The sequence below is a fragment of the Hyla sarda genome, chromosome 5, assembly GCF_029499605.1.
Source record: "Hyla sarda isolate aHylSar1 chromosome 5, aHylSar1.hap1, whole genome shotgun sequence".
Taxonomy (NCBI): Eukaryota; Metazoa; Chordata; class Amphibia; order Anura; family Hylidae; genus Hyla; species Hyla sarda.
Window position 1 is genome coordinate 10,980,448 of NC_079193.1, and position 26,386 is coordinate 11,006,833.

Consider the following 26,386-nt stretch of genomic DNA (forward strand, 5'->3'; position numbering starts at 1 on the left):
CCTTAAGGTGTTTCACAGGAATAGCAGCAAAGTGAAGGAGAAAATTCACCATCTTCATTTTTTACACTCGCATGTTCTTGTAGACCCAATTTTTGAATTTTTACAAGGGGTAAAAAGAGAAAATTTATACTTATATTTGTAGCCCAATTTCTCTCAAGTAAGCACATACCTCATATGTCTATGGAAAGTGTTCGGCAGGCGCAGTAGAGGGCTCAGAAGCAAAGGAGCGACAAGGGAATTTTGGAGAGTACGTTTTTCTGAAATGGTTTTTGGGGGGCATGTTGCATTTAGGAAGCCCCTATGGTACCAGAACAGCAATAAATCCCCACATGGCATACCATTTTGGAAACTAGACCCCTTGGGAAACGTAACAAGGGGTAAAGTGAACCTTAATACCCCACAGGTGTTTCACGACTTTTGCATATGTAAAAAAAAAAAAAAAAATTCACTAAAATGTGTGTTTCCCCCCAAATTTCACATTTTTGTAAGGGTTAATAGCAGAAAATACCCCCCAAAATTTGTAACCCCATCTCTTCTGAGTATGAAGGTACCCCATAAGTGGACCTGAAGTGCACTACGGGCGAACTACAATGCTCAGAAGAGAAGGAGTCATATTTGGCTTTTGGAGAGCAAATTTTGCTCGGGGGGCATGTCGCATTTAGGAAGCCCCTATGGTGCCAGGACAGCAAAATAACCCCCACATGACATACCATTTTGGAAACTAGACCCCTTGAGGAACGTAACAAGGTGTACAGTGAGCATTTACCCCCCACTGGTGTCTGTCAGAACTTTGGAACAGTGGGCTGTACAAAATTTTTAATTTGCACAGCCCACTCTTCCAAAGATCTGTCAGACACCTGTGGGGTGTAAATTCTCAGTTCACCCCTCATTATATTCCGTGAGGGGTGTAGTTTCCGAAATGGGGTCACATGTGTTTTTTTTTTTTTTTGCGTTTGTCAAAACCGCTGTAACAATCAGCCACCCCTGTGCAAATCACCTCAAATGTACATGGTGCACTCTCCCTTCTGGGCCTTGTTGTGCGCCCCCAGAGAAGTTTGCGCCCACATATGGGGTATCTCCGTACTCGGGAGAAATTGCATTACAAATTTTGGGGGGCGTTTTTCCCTTTTACCTCTTGTCAAAATGAAAAGTAAAGGGCAACACCAGCGTGTTAGTGTAAAAAATTTATTTTTTTACACTAACACGCTGTTGTAGACCCCAACTTCACCTTTTCATAAGGGGTTAAAGGAGAAAAATCCCCCCAAAATTTGTAACACAATTTCTCCCGAGTACGGCGATACCCCATATGTGGCCCTATTATGTTGCCTTGAAATACGACAGGGCTCCAAAGTGAGAGAGCGCCATTCGCATTTGAGGCCTGAATTAGGGATTTGCATAGGGGTGGACATAGGGGTATTCTACGCCAGTGATTCCCAAACAGGGTGCCTCCAGCTGTTGCAAAACTCCCAGCATGCTTGGACAGTCAACGGCTGTCCAGCAATACTGGGAGTTGTTGTTTTGCAACAGCTGGAGGCTCCATTTTGGAAACAGTGGCGTACCAGGCGTTTTTCATTTTTATTGGGGAGGGGAGGGGGGCTGTGTAGGGGTATGTGTATATGTAGTGTTTTTTACTTATTTTATTTTGTGTTAGTGTAGTGTAGTGTTTTTAGGGTACAGTCACATGGGCGGGGGATTACAGCGAGTTCCCGCTGCGAGTTTGAGCTGCCGCGCAAAATTTGCTGCATCGCAAACTTGCAGCCTGATACTCACTGTAAGCCCCCTGCCCATGTAAATGTACCCTGTACATTCACAGGGGGGCCTCCAGCTGTTACAAAACTACAACTCCCAGCATGCACAGTTTATCAGTGCATGCTGGTAGTTATAGTTTTGCAACAGCTGGAGGCACACGGTTGGGAAACACTGAGTTAGGAAACAGACAATGTTTCCCAACCAGTGTGCCTCCAGTTGTTGCAAAACCAAAACTCCCAGCATTCACAGACATGCTGGGAGTAGTAGTTCGGCAACATCTTTAGAGCCAGATGTTGCCGAACTACAACTCCCAGCATGCTGGGAGTTGTAGTTTTGCAACATCTGGAGGACTACAGTTTGCAGACCACTAATACAGTGGTTCCCAATCTGTGCCCTTCCAGATGTTGCAAAACTAGAACTCCCAGTATGCCCAAACTGTCCAGGCATGCTGGGAGTTGTAGTTCTGCAACATCTGAAGGGCCAGATGTTACAGAACTACAACTCCCAGCATGCCTGGACAGTAAGGGCATGCTGAGGATGTGTAGTTTTGCAACATCTGGAAGGGCACAGTGGTCTCCAAACTGTGGACCTCCAGATGTTGCAAAACTGCAACTCCCAGCATGCCCAGACGCCAAGGGCTGTCTGGGCATGCTGGGAGTTGTAGTTTACAGGGTCCCAATACAGCAATGCATGTCGCTTTACGGCGACGTGCATTGCTGTAAAGGGCCCGACCGCGGCTGAAGATATACTCACCTGTCGCCATCTTCCTCGCAGGGATCCGGGTCTTCAGGGACGAGGTAAGTACCGGGGCCGGTCCCCAGCACTCCCCCGTCCCCCGCTGCGTCCTCCGGTCTTCCTCCCGTCCTCTCCGGACTTCAAGGGGCCGGGCAGGACGGGAGGAAGTAACCGCCCCCCCTCCTGCGATTGGTCGGTTAGTTAACCGACGGATCGCAGGGGATCGGAGGAGGTGGCCGGCTTGCCACCTCGCTCCGATACCTCAGCATGGTCCTGGCTGTCTGTGACAGCCGGGATCATGCGAAATTACCGGGCGGTCGGGTCCCAGAGACCCGATCAGCCCGGTATCGCCGCAGATCGCAAGGGCGATTTCCCTTGCGATTTGCGGCGATCGCCGACATGGGGGGCCTACATGGCCCCCCTCGGCGTTTGCCCTGGATGCCTGCTGAAGGATTTCAGCAGGCATCCAGTTCCGATCTCTGCCCGGCGAGCGGCAGAGACCGGAAATACAACAGGACGTTCTCTAACGTCCTTGGGCATTAAAGCCCAGGTAGTGAGGACGTTAGAGAACGTCCTATGTCCTTAAGAGGTTAAAGGGGCACTCCAGTGGAAAACCAATTTTTTTTTTTTTTTTAATTATCTGGTGCCAGAAAGTTAAACAGATTTGTAAATTACTTCTATTTAAAATTCCTAATCCTTCCTGTACTTATCAGCTGCTGTATGTTCCACAGGATGTTGTATAGTTCTTCCCAGTCTGACCACAGTGCTCTCTGCTGCCACCTCTGTCCATGTCAGGAACTGTCCATAGTAGGTTTGCTATTGGGCAGACTATATGGGCCAAATGGTTCTTATCTGCCAACACGTTCTGTTTTCTATGGGGATTTGCTTCTGCTCTGGACAGTTCCTGACATGGACAGAGGTGTCAGCAGAGGGCACTGTGGTCAGACGGAAAAGAACTACGCAACTTCCTGTGGAGCATACAGCAGCTGATAAGTACTGGAAGGATTAAGATTTTTAAACAGAAGTAATTTTTACAAATCTGTTGAACTTTCTGGCACCAGTTGATTTAAAAAATAATTGTTTTCCACCGGAGTAGCCCTTTAAAGGGGTACTCCGCCCCTGGCATCTTATCCCCTATCCAAAGGATAGGGGATAAGATGTTAGATCACTGTGGTGCCGCTGCTGGGGACCCAGGGGATCGCTGCTGCGGCACCTTGCTATCATTACTGCGCAGAGCGAGTTCGCTCTGTGCGTAATGACGGGCGATACAGGGGACGGAGCAGCGTGACGTCACGGCTCCGCCCCTCATGACATCACGTCCCGTCCCCTTAATGCAAGTCTATGGCAGGGGGCGTGACGACCGCCACGCCCCCCTCCCATAGACTTGTATTGACGAGGGGCGGAGCCGTGACGTAACGATGCTCCGGCCCCTGTATTGCCTGTCATTACGTGCAGAGCGAACTCGTAATGATAGCGGGGTGCTGCAGCAGCGATCCCCGGGGTCCCCAGCAGCGGGACCCCGGCGATCTGACATCTTATCCCCTATCCTTTGGATAGGGGATAAGATGTCTAGGGGCGGAGTACCCCTTTAAAGGGGTACTCCAGTGGAAAACCAATTATTTTTTTTATTTTTTTTATCATCTGGTGCCAGAAAGTTAAACAGATTTGTAAATTACTTGTATTTAAAATTCCTAATCCTTCCTGTACTTATTAGCTGCTGTGTAGTTCTTTCCAGTCTGACCACAGTGCTCTCTGCTGACACCAGCAGAGCAGTCCTTTAATTCTCAGGCAGATCTTTCCATACGTATCAGGATGCTTCTCTGACTTTTTAGGAGAAAATAATGGATCCCTGTGAATCCAGACTTCATATTCTATGGGAGTTTGTGTCTTTTGTTGTTAATATTTTCTTCTTTATTACAGGATCTGAAAAAGTACTTTGATAGCTGTAATGGCGACTTGGACCCAGAAATTGTAAAGGTGAGAATCTATTACATATCTTACAGTAAGAAAATGCTGGAACTATGCCCACCAAACCGCAACAGCACTGCTGCATATTATTAAAACCTATTATTATTATTATTATTATTATTATTATTATTATTATTATTATTATTATTATTATTATATATTTTTTTTTATTAGAATATCTTAAATAAGATTCACTATACACTAAATGAAAAGCCCTCCGGAAAGGAACATGTTGTACAGTGGTCTCCAACTTGCGGACCTCCAGATGTTGCAAAACTACAACTCCCAGCATGCCCGGAATGCTGGGATTTGTAGTTTTGCAACATCTGGAGGTCCGCAGGTTGAAGACCACTGATGTAGGAGATAAGAAGAAAGCAAGGGGTTATGGAGCAACAAATAGTAACCAAAGATGCCAAAAACTTAAATCTGGTGACCAAGACACCTAATGGGTTTAAAATGTAGGATCTGTGCCAAAAACACCCACCACACAACCAAAACTCAACAAAGTCATATACAGTCAGGTCTAGAGATGAGCGAACTTACAGTAAATTCGATTCGTCACAAACTTCTCGGCTCGGCAGTTGATGGCTTATCCTGCATAAATTAGTTCAGCCTTCAGGTGCTCCGGTGGGCTGGAAAAGGTGGATACAGTCTTAGGAAAGAGTCTCCTAGGACTGTATCCACCTTTTCCAGCCCAACGGAGCACCTGAAAGCTGAACTAATTTATGCAGGAAAAGTCAGCGACTGCTGAGCCGAGAAGTTCGTGACGAATCGAATTTACTGTAAGTTCGCTCATCTCTAGTGGATACAGTCCTAGGAAAGAGTCTCCTAGGACTGTATCCACCTTTTCCAGCCCACCGGAGCACCTGAAAGCTGAAATAATTTATGCAGGAAAAGTCAGCGACTGCTGAGCCGAGAAGTTCGTGACGAATCGAATTTACTGTAAGTTCGCTAATCTCTAGTCAGGTCCATAAATATTTGGAGATCAACACAATTCTAACATTTCTCGTTGGGCTCCATTGGGGGGAAACAGAGACTGTGGGTATATGCTGCTGCCACTAGGAGGCGCTGACACTAGGCAACAAAAAGAAAGTCGGCCCCTCCCAGCAGGATCTACCCGCCCACAAACTCTGAGCTGTCAGTTTTAGCTTAGTGTCCGTAGGAGGCAGACACAGGTCTGGGGTTCTCCAGATCTCTTGCCCCTGTTTTGGGATATTAGGATTGGCCACGTGCAGGACTCTTGGGTCCGAGATGTCGTTACTGACGACTATCGGCTCGAGTTTGCTTCCCTACCAAGGGACCGTTTTTTTTTTTCGATCTCGCTCTCCTTCTTTGGGGGCGGCTTTTAGAGTCGTGCTTCGGACCCTTTTCGCTCAGGGAGTGATCATCCCAGTTCCTCCCAAGGAGCGTTTTTCGGGGTTCTAGTCAAACCTGTTCGTCGTCCTCAAGAAAGGAGGTTCCGTCCGCCCGATCCTGGATCTTGAAGCTCCTCAACCGCCACCTACTCCTGCGTCATTTCTGTATGGAGTCTTTCCATTCTGTGGTGGCATCCATGGATCACGTGGAGTTTCTTTTCTCAGTGGACATACGACACACTTACCTTCACGTGCTAATTTTTCCGGCGCATCAGCGCTATCTCCGCTTTGCCGTTCCGAAGGGCCATTTTCAGTTTGTGGCCCTTCCTTTTGGCCTGGCCACAGCCCCAAGGGTCTTCACCAAGGTCCTGGCAGTGGTGATCGCCATCCTGCGAGCCCGGGATGTGTCCGTGATCCCCCTACCTGGACGACCCCCTGGTCAAGGCTCCAACCAGGGACCAGAATAAGGAGAGTCTCCATCTCCCTCTTCAGACCTTGTCCCGTTTCGGCTGGGTGGTCAATCAGGACAAGTCCAACCTGATTACCACCCAGTCTCTGATCTTCTTGGGACTCCAGTTCAACATGGCAACTGCCCGGATTCGGCTCCCGCTATGCTACAGGGGCTGTAAAGTTAGTGTAGTACATAATATAGTGTCTGCACCTGTGTGTGATGGTTTTCTCACAATTCTTCTGTGATTTTCACCCCAATATTTATTTTTACCAGCATACAAAATGACTGTTGTCTCAGATTTTTCCCAGCTTGCAATGCGGCCGAGACCTGACATCACTAGTCAGCTGATGACAGGGAGCCTGTCTGCTTCAATGGGTGGAGCGATCGCTTGGTGGGAGAGAGATTAATCTGCAACTAATGCAACAGCTGGAGGCACCCTGATTGAAAACCACAGGTCTTTTGTTTCAATGGGTGGGGTGGCTGATGTGTGGGAGGGAGGAAAATGGAATTGTGGGATTTGTAGTCAAAAAAAGAAAAGTCAAACAGGAAATACAAGTTCACAGAAAGATAGCCACAGTGTTCTGGTAATCTCACAGCATAGCCATTTATCCCCTAGACAAGCGCAGATCCTTCCTAAGCATGAACATTACTGTCTGCCAGGTAGGTACTAAAATCACCTTCTGGTGGAGAACTCCTTTAAAGCTGACAATCTGCATTTAAAGGACATCTTGTTCCTTTCATTACAAATCCATTGTGGTGGTGCATAGAGCCAAAAATGTTAGAATTGTGTTGATGTCCCAATATTTATGGACCTGAATGTAAATAAAAAAACATCCCAACATGTGAGATCATCAGGGAACTGAACTGGTGCCGGAGAGGACTAGACAAAAACATAGGATAGTCCTTACACTGGGTTAATTAAATAAGCCTCCCTAGAAGGCCATGAAAAATTAAGATAAGCTCTAGATAGAACCACCTACTGCATCCTGCACAAAGATGATGTAAGTGGTTCTATCTAGAGCAGTGGTCTTCAACCTGCGGACCTCCAGATGTTGCAAAACTAAAACTCCCAGCATGCCCAAACACTAAAAGGTCTGTTTGCCTCCTCCAGAGGGTACACACTGTCCTCGAAAGGTAAATCAAGGCTTCCCTCTCATCTAATCCCTTAGTGCAGTGGTCTTCGACCTGCGGTCCTCCAGATGTTGCAAAACTACAACTCCCAGCATGCACCAACGGCCAACGGCTGTCTGTGCATGCTGGGAGTTGTAGTTTTGCAACATCTGGAGGTCCGCAGGTTGAAGACCACGGATCTAGAGCTTGGTTATTATCATCTTTGATTTTTGATGGCCCTTTTATATGTGTTTTATATTATTAATCCAGTGCCTCCAGATTAGTCCCTTGATGATCCTGGCACCACCCAGGGGAAATGCGTTGGGACTTTGCTCATTGCTACACAGATCATTGTACAAATGCCTGTACATATCATCATACAGTGCGTTGGGTGTATTTATCTAGCATCCATGGCTGTACCATTGGGAGTACATTACTTTCCTCTTGCCATTAATTGTAAATTTGGACCAGTTGCTTATAGGTAGAGATGAGCGAACTTACAGTAAATCCGATTCGTCACGAACTTCTCGGCTCGGCAGTTGATGACTTTTCCTGCATAAATTAGTTCAGTTTTCAGGTGCTCCGATGGGCTGGAAAAGGTGGATACAGTCCTAGGAGACTCTTTCCTAGGAATGTATCCACCTTTTCCAGCCCACGGGAACTCCTGAGAGCTGAATATGTTGAGGGATTCATGCAATGTAAAGTATAGGAAGTTATACTCACCTGTCCCCGCCGCTCCGGACCGCGTCCCGCCGCTCCCGATGGTGTCCATGCCGCTCCCGATGGTGACCCCGGGCCTCTGCTGGGCTCTCCTGGTCTTCTCCGGTCCTCCGCTGGGCCTGCGTAGCGACGTCATTACGCCGCTGCGTACACAATTCCTATTGGATGAAGGGACAGCGTGCGCAGCTTCGTATTGACGTCATCGGAGAGGGCCGAGAAGACACCGGAGGACCAGCGCTGGACCCGGAGGGCACCCCGGAGCATCGTGGAGGGGTAAGTAATACTCACCGCACCACACAGGGAACATTAAGCTGCTATCCGGCAGCAGCTTAAGCATTTGGCGCTGCCGGATAGCACTTAATGCGATGGCCCCGACATAAAAAAGCATTGTATGTTGATTTGATCATATGTCGGGCGGTTACTGTATATATCATTTTCCAGGGGAGTACCCCTTTAAGGATAGGTTGGTGTACAGGCCCACATGCAGACAATAGGGATTGACAGGGGAGCTGCATACAGAGAATTATGTCTATATACCTTATAGTTTGCATGATCCATTGTTGGCAATTAAAGTTGTCCATAGTTCTCCCCGAGGACAAACCTCCCCGTGTAATGTCTTCATGTCATGTTTTCACCCATAATTTATTTATTTCTCTATCGGCTCCATTGGGGGACACAGACCGTGGGTGTATGCTGCTGTCTCTAGGAGGTGTGACACTATGGTAATAAAATGTTATAAAGTGTAAATGTCTCTCATATCTTCTGTCTCATCAGTCCTTCATGTATCAGCTGCTGAAAGGTCTGGCATTCTGCCACAGTCGTAACGTTCTGCACCGAGACCTCAAGCCTCAAAATCTGCTCATCAACCGGGTGAGACTTACTAGAAGTGAGGAGTGGGGGGGGGGCAGTACTATGTAATACTGGCTATTATAATACTGTCCCCTGTGGACAAGAATATAACTACTATAATACTGCTCCTATATACAAGAATATAACTACTATAATACTGCTCCTATATACAAGAATATAACTACTATAATACTGCCCCTATATACAAGAATATAACTACTATAATACTGCTCCTATATACAAGAATATAACTACTATAATACTGCCCCTATATACAAGAATATAACTACTATAATACTGCTTCTATATACAAGAATATAACTACTATAATACTGCTCCTATATACAAGAATATAACTACTATAATACTGCCCCCTATATACTAGAATATAACTACTATAATACTGTCTCCTATATACAAGAATATAACTACTATAATACTGCTCCTATATACAAGAATATAATTACTATAATACTTCTCCTATATACAAGAATATAACTTACTATAATACTGCTCCTATATACAAGAATCTAACTACTATAATACTGCCCCTATATACAAGAATATAACTACTATAATACTGCTCCTATATACAAGAATATAACTACTATAATACTGCTCCTATATACAAGAATAGAACTACTATAATACTGCTCCTATATACAAGAATAGAACTACTATAATACTGCTCCTATATACAAGAATAGAACTACTATAATACTGCTCCTATATACAAGAATAGAACTACTATAATACTGCCCCTATATACAAGAATATAACTACTATAATACTGCTCCTATATACAAGAATATAACTACTATAATACTGCTCCTATATACAAGAATATAACTACTATAATACTGCTCCTATATACAAGAATATAACTACTATAATACTGCTCCTATATACAAGAATATAACTACTATAATACTGCTCCTATATACAAGAATATAACTACTATAATACTGCTCCTATATACAAGAATATAACTACTATAATACTGTCTCCTATATACAAGAATATAACTACTATAATACTGTCTCCTATATACAAGAATATAACTACTATAATACTGTCTCCTATATACAAGAATATAACTACTATAATACTGTCTCCTATATACAAGAATATAACTACTATAATACTGTCTCCTATATACAGGAATATAACTACTATAATACTGCCTCCTATATACAGGAATATAACTACTATAATACTGCCTCCTATATACAAGAATATAACTACTATAATACTGCCTCCTATATACAAGAATATAACTACTCTAATACTGCTCCTATATACAAGAATATAACTACTATAATACTGCTCCTATATACAATAATATAACTACTATAATACTGCCTCCTATATACAAGAATATAACTACTATAATACTGCTCCTATATACAAGAATATAACTACTATAATACTGTCTCCTATATACAAGAAGATAACTACTATAATACTGCTCCTATATACAAGAAGATAACTACTATAATACTGCTCCTATATACAAGAAGATAACTACTATAATACTGCTCCTATATACAAGAAGATAACTACTATAATACTGCCTCCTATATACAAGAATATAACTACTATAATACTGCTCCTATATACAAGAATATAACTACTATAATACTGCTCCTATACACAAGAATATAACTACTATAATACTGCTCCTATATACAAGAATATAACTACTATAATACTGCTCCTATATACAAGAATAGAACTACTATAATACTGCCTCCTATATACAAGAATAGAACTACTATAATACTGCTCCTATATACAAGAATAGAACTACTATAATACTGCTCCTATATACAAGAATAGAACTACTATAATACTGCTCCTATATACAAGAATATAACTACTATAATACTGCCTCCTATATACAAGAATATAACTACTATAATACTGCCTCCTATATACAAGAGTATAACTACTATAATACTGCCTCCTATATACAAGAATATAACTACTATAATACTGTCTCCTATATACAAGAATATAACTACTATAATACTGTCTCCTATATACAAGAATATAACTACTATAATACTGTCTCCTATATACAAGAATATAACTACTATAATACTGTCTCCTATATACAAGAAGATAACTACTATAATACTGCTCCTATATACAAGAAGATAACTACTATAATACTGCTCCTATATACAAGAAGATAACTACTATAATACTGCTCCTATATACAAGAATATAACTACTATAATACTGCCTCCTATATACAAGAATATAACTACTATAATACTGCTCCTATATACAAGAATATAACTACTATAATACTGCTCCTATACACAAGAATATAACTACTATAATACTGCTCCTATATACAAGAATATAACTACTATAATACTGCTCCTATATACAAGAATATAACTACTATAATACTGCCTCCTATATACAAGAATATAACTACTATAATACTGCTCCTATATACAAGAATATAACTACTATAATACTGCTCCTATATACAAGAATATAACTACTATAATACTGCTCCTATATACAAGAATATAACTACTATAATACTGTCTCCTATATACAAGAATATAACTACTATAATACTGTCTCCTATATACAAGAAGATAACTACTATAATACTGCTCCTATATACAAGAAGATAACTACTATAATACTGCTCCTATATACAAGAAGATAACTACTATAATACTGCTCCTATATACAAGAATATAACTACTATAATACTGCCTCCTATATACAAGAATATAACTACTATAATACTGCTCCTATATACAAGAATATAACTACTATAATACTGCTCCTATACACAAGAATATAACTACTATAATACTGCTCCTATATACAAGAATATAACTACTATAATACTGCTCCTATATACAAGAATAGAACTACTATAATACTGCCTCCTATATACAAGAATAGAACTACTATAATACTGCTCCTATATACAAGAATAGAACTACTATAATACTGCTCCTATATACAAGAATAGAACTACTATAATACTGCTCCTATATACAAGAATAGAACTACTATAATACTGCCTCCTATATACAAGAATATAACTACTATAATACTGCCTCCTATATACAAGAATATAACTACTATAATACTGTCTCCTATATACAAGAATATAACTACTATAATACTGTCTCCTATATACAAGAATATAACTACTATAATACTGTCTCCTATATACAAGAATATAACTACTATAATACTGTCTCCTATATACAAGAAGATAACTACTATAATACTGCTCCTATATACAAGAATATAACTACTATAATACTGCTCCTATATACAAGAATATAACTACTATAATACTGCTCCTATATACAAGAATATAACTACTATAATACTGCCTCCTATATACAAGAATATAACTACTATAATACTGCTCCTATATACAAGAATATAACTACTATAATACTGCTCCTATACACAAGAATATAACTACTATAATACTGCTCCTATATACAAGAATATAACTACTATAATATTGCTCCTATACACAAGAATATAACTACTATAATACTGCTCCTATATACAAGAATATAACTACTATAATATTGCTCCTATACACAAGAATATAACTACTATAATACTGCTCCTATATACAAGAATATAACTACTATAATACTGCTCCTATATACAAGAATATAACTACTATAATACTGCCTCCTATATACAAGAATATAACTACTATAATACTGCTCCTATATACAAGAATATAACTACTATAATACTGCTCCTATATACAAGAATATAACTACTATAATACTGCTCCTATATACAAGAATATAACTACTATAATACTGCCTCCTATATACAAGAATATAACTACTAAAATACTGCTCCTATATACAAGAATATAACTACTATAATACTGCTCCTATGTGCTGTGTGTCCTTTTAGAATGGAGAGTTGAAGTTGGCGGATTTCGGCCTGGCTCGGGCGTTCGGTATCCCGGTTCGGTGTTACTCCGCTGAGGTGAGCCTATTATTGATCTGCTGTATTCTTTGGCCTAAGATTTTCCCACTTTTGTGTAATGCTCCCCCCCCCCCATGTCTCCCCTCTAGGTGGTGACTCTTTGGTATCGCCCACCTGATGTCCTTTTTGGTGCCAAACTTTATTCCACTTCAATAGACATGTGGTCGGCCGGCTGTATATTTGCAGGTAAATGCCCACCTGGCCTCCTTCCATCCTGACTTCTGGACTGACAGATAGATGGAAGAACTATTCTATCATATGTATCTATCTATCTATCTCATATTTATCTATCATATGTATCTATCTATCTATCTATCTCATATCTATCTATCTATATCTCATATCTATATCTCATATCTATCTATCTCTCATATCTATCTATCTCTCATATCTATCTATCTCTCATATCTATCTATCTCTCATATCTATCTATCTCTCATATCTATCTATCTATCTCATATCTATCTATCTATCTCATATCTATAATAACCTCTGTGGTCCTACAGATCACATATCTCCTGTTCTTTCTCTCCAGAGTTGGCCAATGCAGGGAGGCCGTTATTCCCCGGAAATGATGTAGACGACCAATTGAAGAGGATTTTCCGATATCCTTTGTTGCACCTACAATTTGGCGCAGTGCAGGGGGGAGGGGTGTAGACCTATTTAAGGACACGTTATAGATAGGACTTTTCCTTAATCCAGAACACATTGCTCGGAACCCCGACTGAGGAGCAATGGCCGACTATGACAAAACTACCGGACTATAAGGTGAGAGGGATCGGGGGCTCCATCAGGATTCATTACAGTCCAGTTTGTTACAGTGTGTCACTACTTATGTAACAGGCCATGCAGCTGTGTTTCCATTCTTTTACTTGTCCTGCAAAAAAACAAGCCCTAAAATGGTGACATTGACAGCTCCTTCATTGTATATCACAAACAGCGCCATACTGTCAGTGGTGGTGATGCCTGGTATTGCAGGTCAGAGTAGCTTAGTCCTATTCGTACCCCGTTGTGTCCACCATTGCTGTAGTTTGTTCTATACAGAATGTTGCACCTCACGTTCCGTCATGTATCTAATCCTAGATCTTTTTGTTTTCCAGCCCTACCCCATGTATCCGGCTACCACATCTCTAGTGAATGTTGTACCTAAGCTGAACGCCACTGGAAGAGACTTACTACAGGTATCTCAGGGCCAAGTTAGTGTAGCTAAATGAGTGGTCTCTCCACCTGATGTGGAACTACAACTCCCAGCATTCACAGACGCACCTGTACATAAAGCTTGTAGTTTCTGATCACATGTTCAGCATCTCAGCAATCGTTTCCTATTTTGCCGTTTGATTTGATGCAAGAAAGTGTTTTTCTTTCTGTCTGGAAACCCTGAGTGAGCTGCTGCTAATGTATCTACAGTGATCCCCCAACTTACAATGGCCTCAACATACAATAGTTTCAACATACAATGGTCTATTCTGGACCATTGTAAGTTGAAACCAGACTCAACATACAATGCTATGGACAGTCCAGGTCTGTGAAACGGGTCAATGGCTGAAAGAACCGACCAATCAGAATGGGCATTCACTGGTAAAACCCCTGTATTACTGAAGTGTATGCAGTGACTGGTGTCTGGTAGCGCCCCCTACAGTACAGGGAGGTATTACATGTTCTGTACTCTTTACCTGTATTACTGAAGTGTATGCACTGACTGATGTCTGGTAGCGCCCCCTACAGTACAGGGAGGTATTACATGATCTGTACTCTTTACCTGTATTACTGAAGTGTATGCACTGACTGGTGTCTGGTAGCGCCCCCTACAGTACAGAGAGGTATTACATGTTCTGTACTCTTTACCTGTATTACTGAAGCGTATGCACTGACTGGTGTCTGGTAGTGCCCCCTACAGTACAGGGAGGTAATTACATGTTCTGTACTCTTTACCTGTATTACTGAAGCGTATGCACTGACTGGTGTCTGGTAGCGCCCCCTACAGTACAGGGAGGTAATTACATGTTCTGTACTCTTTACCTGTATTACTGAAGTGTATGCACTGACTGATGTCTGGTAGCGCCCCCTACAGTACAGGGAGGGATTACATGTTCTGTACTCTTTACCTGTATTACTGAAGCGTATGCACTGACTGGTGTCTGGTAGTGCCCCCTACAGTACAGGGAGGTAATTACATGTTCTGTACTCTTTACCTGTATTACTGAAGCGTATGCACTGACTGGTGTCTGGTAGCGCCCCCTACAGTACAGGGAGGTAATTACATGTTCTGTACTCTTTACCTGTATTACTGAAGTGTATGCACTGACTGATGTCTGGTAGCGCCCCCTACAGTACAGGGAGGGATTACATGTTCTGTACTCTTTACCTGTATTACTGAAGTGTATGCACTGACTGATGTCTGGTAGCGCCCCCTACAGTACAGGGAGGGATTACATGTTCTGTACTCTTTACCTGCCCCAGGGTTACCTGCTCCTTTGGACACCAGGTGAGCGCGGGTTCATGTACTTTTTTGTGACACTTTGTGTACTGTACAGGACCCAGAAGAAGCTCCTGTCCTCTACATAGATCAGTGTTTCCCAAACAGGGTGCCCCCAGCTGTTGCAAAACTACAACTCCCAGCATGAAACACTGACATAGACAGTGATTACAGCTCCCAGCAGATCTTTATTACTTTTATATATAAGGATTTGCTTTATCTATATTAGTTATCTACTTATTTTTCTTTAATCCTCACTTTTTCCTATTTTTGGATGACATTTTTGGTGCCTTTAGAACCAATTACCAGGTTTCCATAGAGTTCTGGTCTCAACATACAATGGTTTCAACATACAATGGCCATCCTGGAACCAATTAATATTGTAACTTGAGGGACCACTGTATTTGTATCATAGGACTGATGAACCTGACTTTTTTTTTATTTTTTATTTTTTTTTGGGGGGGGGGGGGGGGTAGAGCAACACGTCGTGTTATGATTTCTAAATAACAGGATTTATAGGGTTACTATTGTCCACTTGGGGTCGTTTTCTGATGTATTGTTGCACTAACACCCACAGTGTGTATATGACACTATATGTGCTATTAATTGTGCCCCTACAGGTTTAAAAGAGTACTCCGGTGCTCCCAACATTTTGTTCAGAACGCTGGGAGGCAGAGGCCATGATTGTGACGTCACTGCCATGCCCCGTCCATTCATGTCTATGGGAGGGGGCGTGTCGGACGACACGCCCCCTCCCATAGACATGAATGGACGGGGCGTGACGTCACTGCCACAGGAACCCCGTGTCTGATAGAATGCCGATGCTGTGGGAGATCGCTGGGTGCCCCGGCAGCGTCACCCCCGTGATCAGACATCTTATCCCCTATACTTTTGGATAGGGGATAAGATGTCTGACAGCGGAGTACCCCTTTTAACTCTTGTCTGTCTGGCAGAACTTTGCCTTTTGTGAGTATTTTTTTTATTTATCTACTTTTAGATGTGTGAACGTTACGTTTTGTAAAACAGTATTTCACTCCTATGATAGAGTTATAAAGAAGGAGATAACTAGCTGATTAGTGGGGGGGGGGGTTTCGACCACTGGGACCCCCACTAACCATGAGCACAGACAGTGCACGGACAATGGGGGAGATTTATCAAAGTTGTCTATGTCCCGCATCAATATAGACCAAACTACAGAGGGTTAGGCCGGTATATTGTGCGTCTAATTTATCAAAAGTCGCACGGCTCTTGATAAATTTTGCGCGCAGACTTCGGGTTCTACGGGTTAGACTGTATTTAACCCCTTAAGGACCGGAGGTTTTTCCGTTTTTGCATTTTCGTTTTTTGCTCCTTGCCTTTAAAAAATCATAACTCTTTCAAATTTACACCTAAAAATCCATATGATGGCTTATTTTTTGCGCCACCAATTCTACTTTGTAATGACGTCAGTCATTTTGCCCAAAAATCTATGGTGAAGCGGGAAAAAAAATCATTGTGCGACAAAATTGAAAAAAAAAAACGCTGTTTTGTAACTTTTGGGGGCTTCCGTTTCTACGTAGTACATTTTTCGGTAAAAATGACACCTGATATGTATTCTGTAGGTCCATACGATTAAAATGATACCCTACTTATATAGGTTTGATTTTGTCGGACTTCTGGAAAAAATCATAACTACATGCAGGAAAATTAATACGTTTAAAATTGTCATCTTCTGACCCCTATAACTTTTTTATTTTTCCGTGTATGGGGCGGTATGAGGGCTCATTTTTTGCGCCGTGATCTGAAGTTTTTAACGGTACCATTTTTGCATTGATAGGACTTATTGATCACTTTTTATTCATTTTTAAATGATATAAAAAGTGACCAAAAATGCACTATTTTGGACTTTGGAATTTTTTTGCGCGCACGCCATTGACCGAGCGGTTTAATTAATGATATATTTTTATAATTCGGACATTTCCGCACGCGGTGATACCACATATGTTTATTTTTATTTTTATTTACACTGTGTTTTTTTTTTTATTGGAAAAGGGGGGTGATTCAAACTTTTAATAGGGGAGGAGTTAAATGATCTTTATTCACTTTTTTTTTGCACTTTTTTTTTGCAGTGTTATAGGTCCCATAGGGACCTATAACACTGCACACACTGATCTCTTATACTGATCATTGTTATCCCATAGGGACCTATAACACTGCACACACTGATCTCCTATGTTGATCACTGGTTTCTCATAAGAAACCAGTGATCAACGATTCTGCCGGATGACTGCTCATGCCTGGATCTCAGGCACTGAGCAGTCATTCGGCGATCGGACAGCGAGGAGGCAGGTAGGGGCCCTCCCGCTGTCCTGTCAGCTGTTCGGGATGCCGCGATTTCACCGCGGCTATCCCGAACAGCCCACTGAGCTAGCCGGGATGCTTTCGGTTTCACTTTAGACGCGGCGTTCAACTTTGAACGCCGCGTCTAAAGGGTTAATAGCGCGCGGCACAGCGATCAATGCCGCGCGCTATTAGCCACGGGTCCCGGCCGTTGTTAGAGGCCGGGCCCGACCCGCTATGACGCGGGGCCACGCCGTGGCCCCGCGTTATAGATCGGGAGTGGACACATGACGTTCCAGTACGTCATGTGTCCTTAAGGGGTTAAACCTGCTCCAGCACGGTCTGACATTTCAGCGTACTTTCGCCCAATGCTAATTTTTCCCCGGAAAGTCACTATTGCTAAATTCAGCACCAATGCATTTTTCCGTCTAAAATAACCTAGAATGCATCATGTTCTAAAAATCCTCTAAAAAAGGAGTCACGAAAAAGTCGCACGTATTTAGACTGCAACTTTCTGTGCGACAATTTTAGATGGGGGGAAAAACCAGTCTAAATCCTACTAATAAGCATAGTAAGTGAGTGGTCCACTTTTGGACTTAAAAGGGGTACTCCACTGGAAAAAAAATTAATAAATAATTTTTATCAACTGGTGCCAGAAAGTTAAACAGATTTGTAAATTACTTCTATTAAAAAAATCTTAATCCTTCCAGTACTTATTAGCTGAATACTACATGGGAAGTTCTTTTAATTTTGAATTTCCTTTCAGTCTGACCACAGTGCTCTCTGCTGACACCTCTGTCCATTTTAGGAACTGTCCAGAGAAGGAGGGAGAAAATCCCCATAGAAAACTTCTCCTGCTCTGAACAGTTCCTAACATGAACAGAGGTGTCAGCAGAGAGCACTGTGGTCAGACAGAAAAGAAATTTAAAAAAGAAAAGAATTTCCTCTGTAGTATTCAGCTGCTAATAAGTACTGGAAGGGTAAAGATTTTTTTAATAGAAGTAATTTACAAATCTGTTTAACTTTCTGGCACCAGTTGATTTAAAAAAAAATAAAAAAAAATGTTTTCCACCGGAGTACCCCTTTAATCTTGGCATAACCCCTTTGACATAGCAGGGTGTGCAATAGACAAGGACAGCAGCAAGCAGTGCAGAAATGTCTAGGTGAGTACCTTCTAGTAGAGTATTTCCCAACCAGGGTGCCTCCAGCTGTTGCAAAACTACAACTCCCAGTGTGCTTGGACAGCCGCAGGCTGGGAGTTGTAGTTTTGCAACAGCTGGAGGCACCCTGGTTGGGAAATACTGTTACCTACTTTTTGACGGTTTCCAGGTTGCAGCAGAATTTTATTATTTTTTAAAAATGTTACTGTAAATTCTAGACAGAGACCCCCTTACCCTTTTCTGGACCCCTGATCTCCCCCTTCCTTTTACATGTGATCTGTCTCTCTCAGGTAGGCTGGGAGTTGTAGTTTTGCAACAGCTGGAGCCACCCTGGTTGGGAAACACTGTTACCTACTTTTTGATGGTTTCCAGGTTGCAGCAGAATTTAAAAATGTTAAATCTTTACTGTAAATTCTAAACAGAGACCCCTTTACCCTTTTCTGGACCCCCTAATCGCCCCCTTCCTTTTACGCGTGATCTGTCTCTCTCTCAACACATTCTCTTTCTGTTTCCAGAACTTGCTGAAATGTAACCCGGTTCAGAGGATTTCGGCAGACGAGGCTCTTCAGCACCCGTACTTTGCAGATTACTGCCCCCCATAGGTTGCCCCCCAGGGCTGTACCTTCAAACCCCCTCCTCCCACCTTTTATTCTCATCATACATCATCTCAGTGACTTGCCCGTCCTGCATGGTCTCATACCCCATGTACACTCCTAGACTCCCTGATATAAATGTGGCCCCAAGAATACCCGCCTCCCGTTCACCATGGATGAGATATCAGTATGTAACCTCTGTGGGTGGAGCCTATTGGGCACTGGGTGGAGTTTACCTTCAGTGGGAGGGGTTACTTCTATACTGGGTAGAGTCTGCTAGCGGTGTAGGGCCTGTTATTCTGAGTTGTGGGAGGGGCGTATGTTTTATGGGCGGGGCCTATTCGTAACTGGTAGTGTATACATGGGCGCAGCCCAGCAGGGGGCAGGCTAGAGCGTTCATTCCAATGCCACAGAATTCCAATCAATACAGCCTTATATCGAGTTCAGGACCCTCCCCCCTAAACGCTGCATATCCTCTCCCTTTAATTTATTTTTTGAGCCCCACAATAGGCGGAGGCCTCTCAGCTCCTCCCCCTGTTACTCTTGTATATTTTATGTACATTTTTGGATGATTTGTATGTATGTTTTTTTTTTTTCTTTTATCCTGTAAATGGAGAAATGCAGTTTTATTTTACAGACATTTTGAGTTTGTTTTTGCTTCTTCTTCTTGACCTTTAAAGGGGTACTCCGGTGGGAAACAATTTTTATTTTATTTTAAATCAACTGGCTCCAGAAAGTAAAACAGATTTGTAAATCACTTCTATTAAAAAAAATCTTAATCCTTCCAGTACTTATCAGCTGCTGTAGTTCAGTTGTTCTTTTCTGCCTGACAACAGTTCTCTCTGCTGACACCTCTGTCCATTTTAGGAACTGTCCAGAGTAGTATCAAACCCCCATAGCAAACCTATCCTGCTCTGGACAGTTCCTGGCATGGACAGAGGTGTCAGCAGAGAGCACTGTGGCCAGACAGAAAATAAATTCCAAAAGAAAAGAACTTCCTTTGTAGTATACAGCAGCTGATAAGTACTGGAAGGATTAAGATTTTTTAATACAAGTAATTTACAAATCTGTTTAACTTTCTGCCACTAGCGGATTTGTAAAACAAAAAAAAATGTTTTCCACTGGAGTACCCCTTTAAATTTTATTGATTTTCGGGATTATTGGATGACCACAGAAACACTTGGATTGTGATCAGAGCGCAGTACACTGCAATACCATAGTATTGATTGCGCAAACAAATGTATGTTCGAGTCCTAGTGAAATAAAAAAAAATGTTTTCCTATTTATAATGTAAACAATTAGAACAATTGGTATAAAAAAAAAACTACAGCTAAATTGAGTTAAAAGTAATCAAAATGTCATGTACCACAAAATGTTATCAATAAGATAAGCTACAATCCACTTAAAAAAAAGAGCCCTGACACAGTTCAATTGTAGGAAAAACAAAAAAGATTTTAGCAAATTTGACTTTTTGTGTCAAAGTAACAAAAACACTCTGGGGTTCTTTTTCTTATTAGTGCCTATTATTATTATTAGTATAGCCTATTATTAGACAATAATGTGGAGGTTCTTGTGTATGCCTTGTGCTTACCTGGGGGTGGGGTGGGGTGGTGGTTTCAGCCGTACTGATTGCAATCCTATTACTAAAAACTATTTTCCTAATGCTGCCTACATTTCCAATGAATCCATTGGCTTTGCAGAGAGAGGAGGTGGAGTTTGATCACTGCATCTGGTCATCTCATCAGGCTTCTGGCGCTGGATGTCAGCCAGGTGAATTGATTAGACTTGGGTCAGCTCACCTCCTGTAGATAAGATGTTAAAGCTGAAGTACCACATTAAAAGGGGTATTCCGGCTGTATAAAGGATAGGGGATAAGATGTATAATCGCAGGGGTCCCGCCACTGGGGACCCCTGCAGTCTCAGCCACACCCCCTTGTGATGCCACGCCCCCTCCATTCATGTCTATGGGAGGGGCCGTGACGGCCATCATGCCCCCTCCCATAGACATGGAGGGGACGTGGCACCACAAGGGGCGGGCCCGTCACGCCATGTCCCTGTCTTGGAGGCAGTACTCAGCACAGAATGCTGGGGGCTGCACAGAGATCGCCGGGACCCCTGCCTTCATACATCCTTTAGATAAGATGTATAAAGCCGAAATGCCCCTTTAATAAAAACATTTGAAGAAAATCTACGTAGTTGTGGTGGATCTAGTTGAGTCGGCCCTGATCCCTCCATGGTCTGGTTGATCCATTATAGAGTAAGCTTCTAGCAGTGATTCTGATCCATCTTAATTAATAAAAAAAAAAAAAAGCTTTAGAGACACCGCTACATTAAGGTGGAGATTTTCATGCTACTCAACTTGTGCTGAACTAAACTCTGGAGAAAATATCTCTTTGCTTACTGGGACGGAGAACGAGGCATCCTTGGCCAACACGAAAAAGGAGATTTTTGTACTCGCCGTAAAATCTCTTTCTCGTAGCTCTCATTGGGGGGACACCGAACTGATGGGTATATGCTCTTGCCACTAGGAGGCGCTGGCACTAGGAAAAAAAAGTCTGCTCCTCCCTGGCAGGATATACCCGCCCACCTGCAGTGAGGTACTCAGTTTTGTCACAAAGCAGCAGGAGAAGCAAACAAGAAATACATCCGAAGGACCCCAGTAAGGAATCTCGGAGAGACAACTCAATAACCGCAAAGAAGAATCCGGGGAAAGGAAGAAGAAAAGGGTGGGTGCGGTGTCCCCCAATGAGAGCTACGAGAAAGAGATTTTACGGTGAGTACAAAAATCTCCTTTTCTCTGGCGCTCTTCATTGGAGGACTCCGAACTGATGGGACGTACCAAAGCAGTCCCCTAGGGTGGGAAAAATACAACCACCAGAAAGAAGCAGTCCCAAGACCGAGCTCACAGGGCCCGTGGACGAGCTCCCAAGTTGGATACAGACCAAAGCCAGAAATGGAGCTCCCGGAAGATCGCCCGTCCAGGAAGATGTACTAGGACCCCAAGGAAAAGGTCGGCCTCTGGGGGAACCAGACAAGAAATTGAATATGTCAGGGACACCTGGAAAACAAAAACCCTTGAAGAGCAAGGAAACAGATGTCCTCAAAGTCCCTGGACGACCACTTCTAGAGAAAAACATGAAAAATAGAAGGAATGCAGTGGAAAAAAGACCGCCCCGCCTGATGGGCTAGCGGTGAAATCTGGGCCGAAACAGAACACCTACCCAAGATCGGAACCAGCACCAAGGTGCAACCGAAAGAGCTGCCTGAAAAGAAGGCACGCCACAGCATCCAAGGACAGAGACTAGGCCAAAGGCCAACAATTCATAGACCCAGTGGTCCAAGCGGATCAGAAAGGAGAACCCAACTGTGACCCCCAGGGTCTGGGTGCAGGAAAGAGTGTGCCAGAAGACTTGGGTGTCAGTGCGGTGCAACTGACCGACAAAGAAGGGAACGATTAACTAACCCTTCCATGGAGATCGCACAAATCCCTCCAACCGAGGAGTGTGTCCAGGCTGCGTGAGCAGCAGTAAACAACCAAAAAAGGTGGAAGAGAGCCAGGCCGTGAAGGCGGCCGACAAGCCCAGACAGTAAGAGACACTGTTGAATGCCCTCGGTAAAAGACAAGGGCCTTGCCAATATCCCACCAAAAAAAGGGGTAACAACGAGACAGCAACAGCTCTGCGACAGGAAAAACTCAACAGCATAGTCCCTCGAGAGGAGGGGAAAAAACAAGTGTGGTCAAATTTTGTGAAGAAAACACCGGAAGACCCACGCCAAGCACCCAGATAACCACACCCCCTGTGGAAGGGGAAAGGCAAGTGTGCCAGGCACAGTAGCAAAAGGGGAATGCTGCCCCACGGGACAAGAGCTGGGTGGGCAGAGCTCCCAAACCTCGGAGGCAGCTCAACACCTCCTAGGGGGGCCATCAGGAGACCCCAGAGAGATCTGAAGCCTGTACACTGGAGCTGGGCAAAAGAACACAAACTTGTTTGAGAGCCAAACCAGATTGAGAAAAAGGCAAAAGAGCACATGCCTTAGACATCTGTAGGCAAAGGAAGAGACTGAACTGACTGCCGCCCCGCAGGCCCCATGTCAGAACAGAAATGGTGAATCGCCACAGGACCGCGGAGCCAATCTCGGGAAGAAACCGAGGCCTACCCCACCGAACAGAAGGAACGGTGGGCTCCACACCTACTGCGCGGCCCCAGTATGCGTAGGGACACAGACATGGGGATCTCAGGACAGTAGTGGGGTACCAAGACCGCCACACAAAAAAACCTCCAAAGAAGAAGGCGTGTGGAGCCGGAGACTTGCAGATACAGAAGACTTACAGGTACAGAGTGTGGCAAAAACTCGCAGATACACACACTGCGGAACTGCACCTGGAGAAGGACATCGAACCACATCCGCAGCCTCGAAGGAATGAGGAAGGCGGCCAGGTGGTATAGAAAAATATGAAGACACATTCTGGCCATGTGGCAGAGAGACCATGGGCAAGCCTGGTCCTGCATGCATAAAACACCCAGAGAAGTGAGATACCAGCCTTCGGACAGGGTAACCCTGCAACTCAGTATGTGATGCGTGGAACAAAGTCCACAGAACAACACTGGGTGATGCACCGAAAACACCTTGGCAGCGGGGTACCTGAACTACCGTCCACAGAGTGGGAAAAGTATGGTAGATGACTGGATTTAGTCATCAACCATTCGAAAAACCGACTGGCCGACAGGAATAGGAGTCCAAAGCACCCAAGATGACTCCAGTCAGCCTCCCACAGAAAGTGGGGCATGACAGTGCGGTCCGACCAGGTTGACCAGGTGGAATGGAAAACCCAGCGGCCGAAGGAATGACTGAATGACATCAAACCCGCGTATCTGTAGGGACCTAACCCCAGTACCCTCACCCTGCAGTGAGTTACGGGGGGGAAAAACTGGCTATGCTCACGGCTGCCCTGAGGTCAGGAACCGATGGCAGCGGAACAGAGTAGACAACTGACTGGCTGCACAAGAATATCTTGTGGGGAAGTGTGTCCTAAGTGTGGGGAGAAAGGGAACAGTCAGACCATCAGCAACTGTGCTCCAGAGGGAGGCAGAGAAGCCATGAAATGCATGTCTGTCATCCTTATAGGGTCCGTGGAACACTATGGGTCAGTTCCGAGCATACCACTAACAGTAGTGGGGAACCGGAACTCCAGCTGCAAAGCCGTCAGCCGCAACAGGCGGCAGAGGAAAAATGCAGACCACTGAGTGGCATAGTGGTATGGAACCATAGGGGAGAACAAGTAATACCGGCAGGCATTTCGCACTGTAGTGAGGTACCAGAACTCCAGCCGCAGATACATCAGCCGTGTGACAGGTGGAGTAGGGAACCATGCAGACCGCTGCCTGGCTAACAGATACGGGTCCAGAGTAGACAACGAGCCGGTCCGTCGGCACCCTGCAAAACAGAGGGGTACAAAGGCTCCCGCCACAGATACATCAGCCGGATGATGTATGCCAGGCGGTGTCAGTCATTACCAAAATGGGTCCACAGGAGACAGAGACACTCCGATGGACACCTCGCAGAGTAGTGATGTACCGGAACTGCAACTGCAGGAACATCAGCCAAGTGATGGGTGGCGGGCGGAAGTAGGAAACCACGCAGACAACTGTCTGGCTAACAGGTACGGTTCAATAGTCGATGACGAGTCATTCCGTCGATACCATGCACAAAAGTGGGGTAGCGATACACCCACTGTAGATACCTCAGCTGTTTGATGAATGACATGCCGTGTAGACCCCACATGCAGGCCCTTGTCTGGCCTACTGGTATGGGTCCATAGGAGATAATGGGACACCTTGTCTGACACCTCACAGGAGTGAGGTACCTGAATTCCAACAGCAGACTCGTCAGCCATGTGATGGGTGACTGTAGAAGGAAACCATGCAGAGAACTACTGGTATGGGTCCCTAGTAGACAAGGAGCTGGTCCGTCTGTACCTTGCACGGAAGAGAGGTACCAGAAATCCGACCGCAGATATGCCAGCCGGGTGACAGGTGCATGTAGGAAACCACGCAGACAACTGTCTGGCTTACTGGTATGGGTCCATAGTAGGCAAGGAGTCAGTCCGTCCGCACCTTGCACAGTAGAGAGGTACCAGAACTCCAACCGCAGTATGTCAGCCGTGTGACGGGTGAGAGGCGGTTGCAGGAAACCATGCAGACGACTGTCCGGCTTACTGGTATGGGTCCATAATAGACAGCGAGTCATTCCGGCAGCACCTCTCACCAGGACTCCAGCCGCAGATAAATCAGTCGGTCGAACTATGACAGGCGGTGTAGGTAACCCTGCAGAACACTGTCCGGCTTACTGGTATGGTCCAAAGTAGACAACTGGACACTTCGTCGGATACCTCACAGCAGAGAGGCACCGGAATTCCAGCCGCAGATACATCGGCCGTTTGATGTAGGACAGGTGGTGAAGGCAACCATGCAGACCACTGTCTGGCTTACGGGTATCGGCCCCCATGAGACAAAGGGACACTCCATCGGATGCCTCACACATTAGTGAGGTACAGGGCTCTAGCCTCAAAAGACCACGGTGTGGTTTATTGGTAAGGGTCCATAGTATGCTATGGAGCACTCCCCGGGCACCTCGCAACAGTAGTGGGGTACCGAGTGCAAGTCGCGGTAGGAGCAGTCATGAACTGAGAAACAGTTGAGACTACCGTCTGGCAGAATAAGATCAGGACAAATCCATGCCCATCAGGAATATTTCCCTGCGTACCGTGCGCTGGATGAGGGGATCCGTAGCACTAGCCGCGAATGCAATAGCCTGTGGAGAAGGAGATCCCACAGTATAACCGCCAAGAAAACACCCCTAACATGGATGGGTAGCAGACCTGACTGATGAGG

General features: G+C 44.0%; 1 protein-coding gene across 1 annotated transcript in view; it reads left to right on the forward strand.

Annotated features, from left to right (window-relative positions):
• Nucleotides 1-21,050, forward strand: part of CDK5 (cyclin dependent kinase 5) — a 36,432-nt gene extending 15,382 nt beyond the window's left edge. The window contains exons 5-11 of the mRNA XM_056518848.1: nt 4,405-4,461; nt 8,863-8,958; nt 12,871-12,945; nt 13,035-13,131; nt 13,481-13,713; nt 14,046-14,126; nt 19,416-21,050. Of these exons, the coding sequence (XP_056374823.1) occupies nt 4,405-4,461; nt 8,863-8,958; nt 12,871-12,945; nt 13,035-13,131; nt 13,481-13,602 (447 nt within the window). The 3' untranslated portion in view covers nt 13,603-13,713; nt 14,046-14,126; nt 19,416-21,050. The remainder of the gene's footprint in view (nt 1-4,404; nt 4,462-8,862; nt 8,959-12,870; nt 12,946-13,034; nt 13,132-13,480; nt 13,714-14,045; nt 14,127-19,415) is intronic.
• Nucleotides 21,051-26,386: the final 5,336 nt, after the last annotated feature.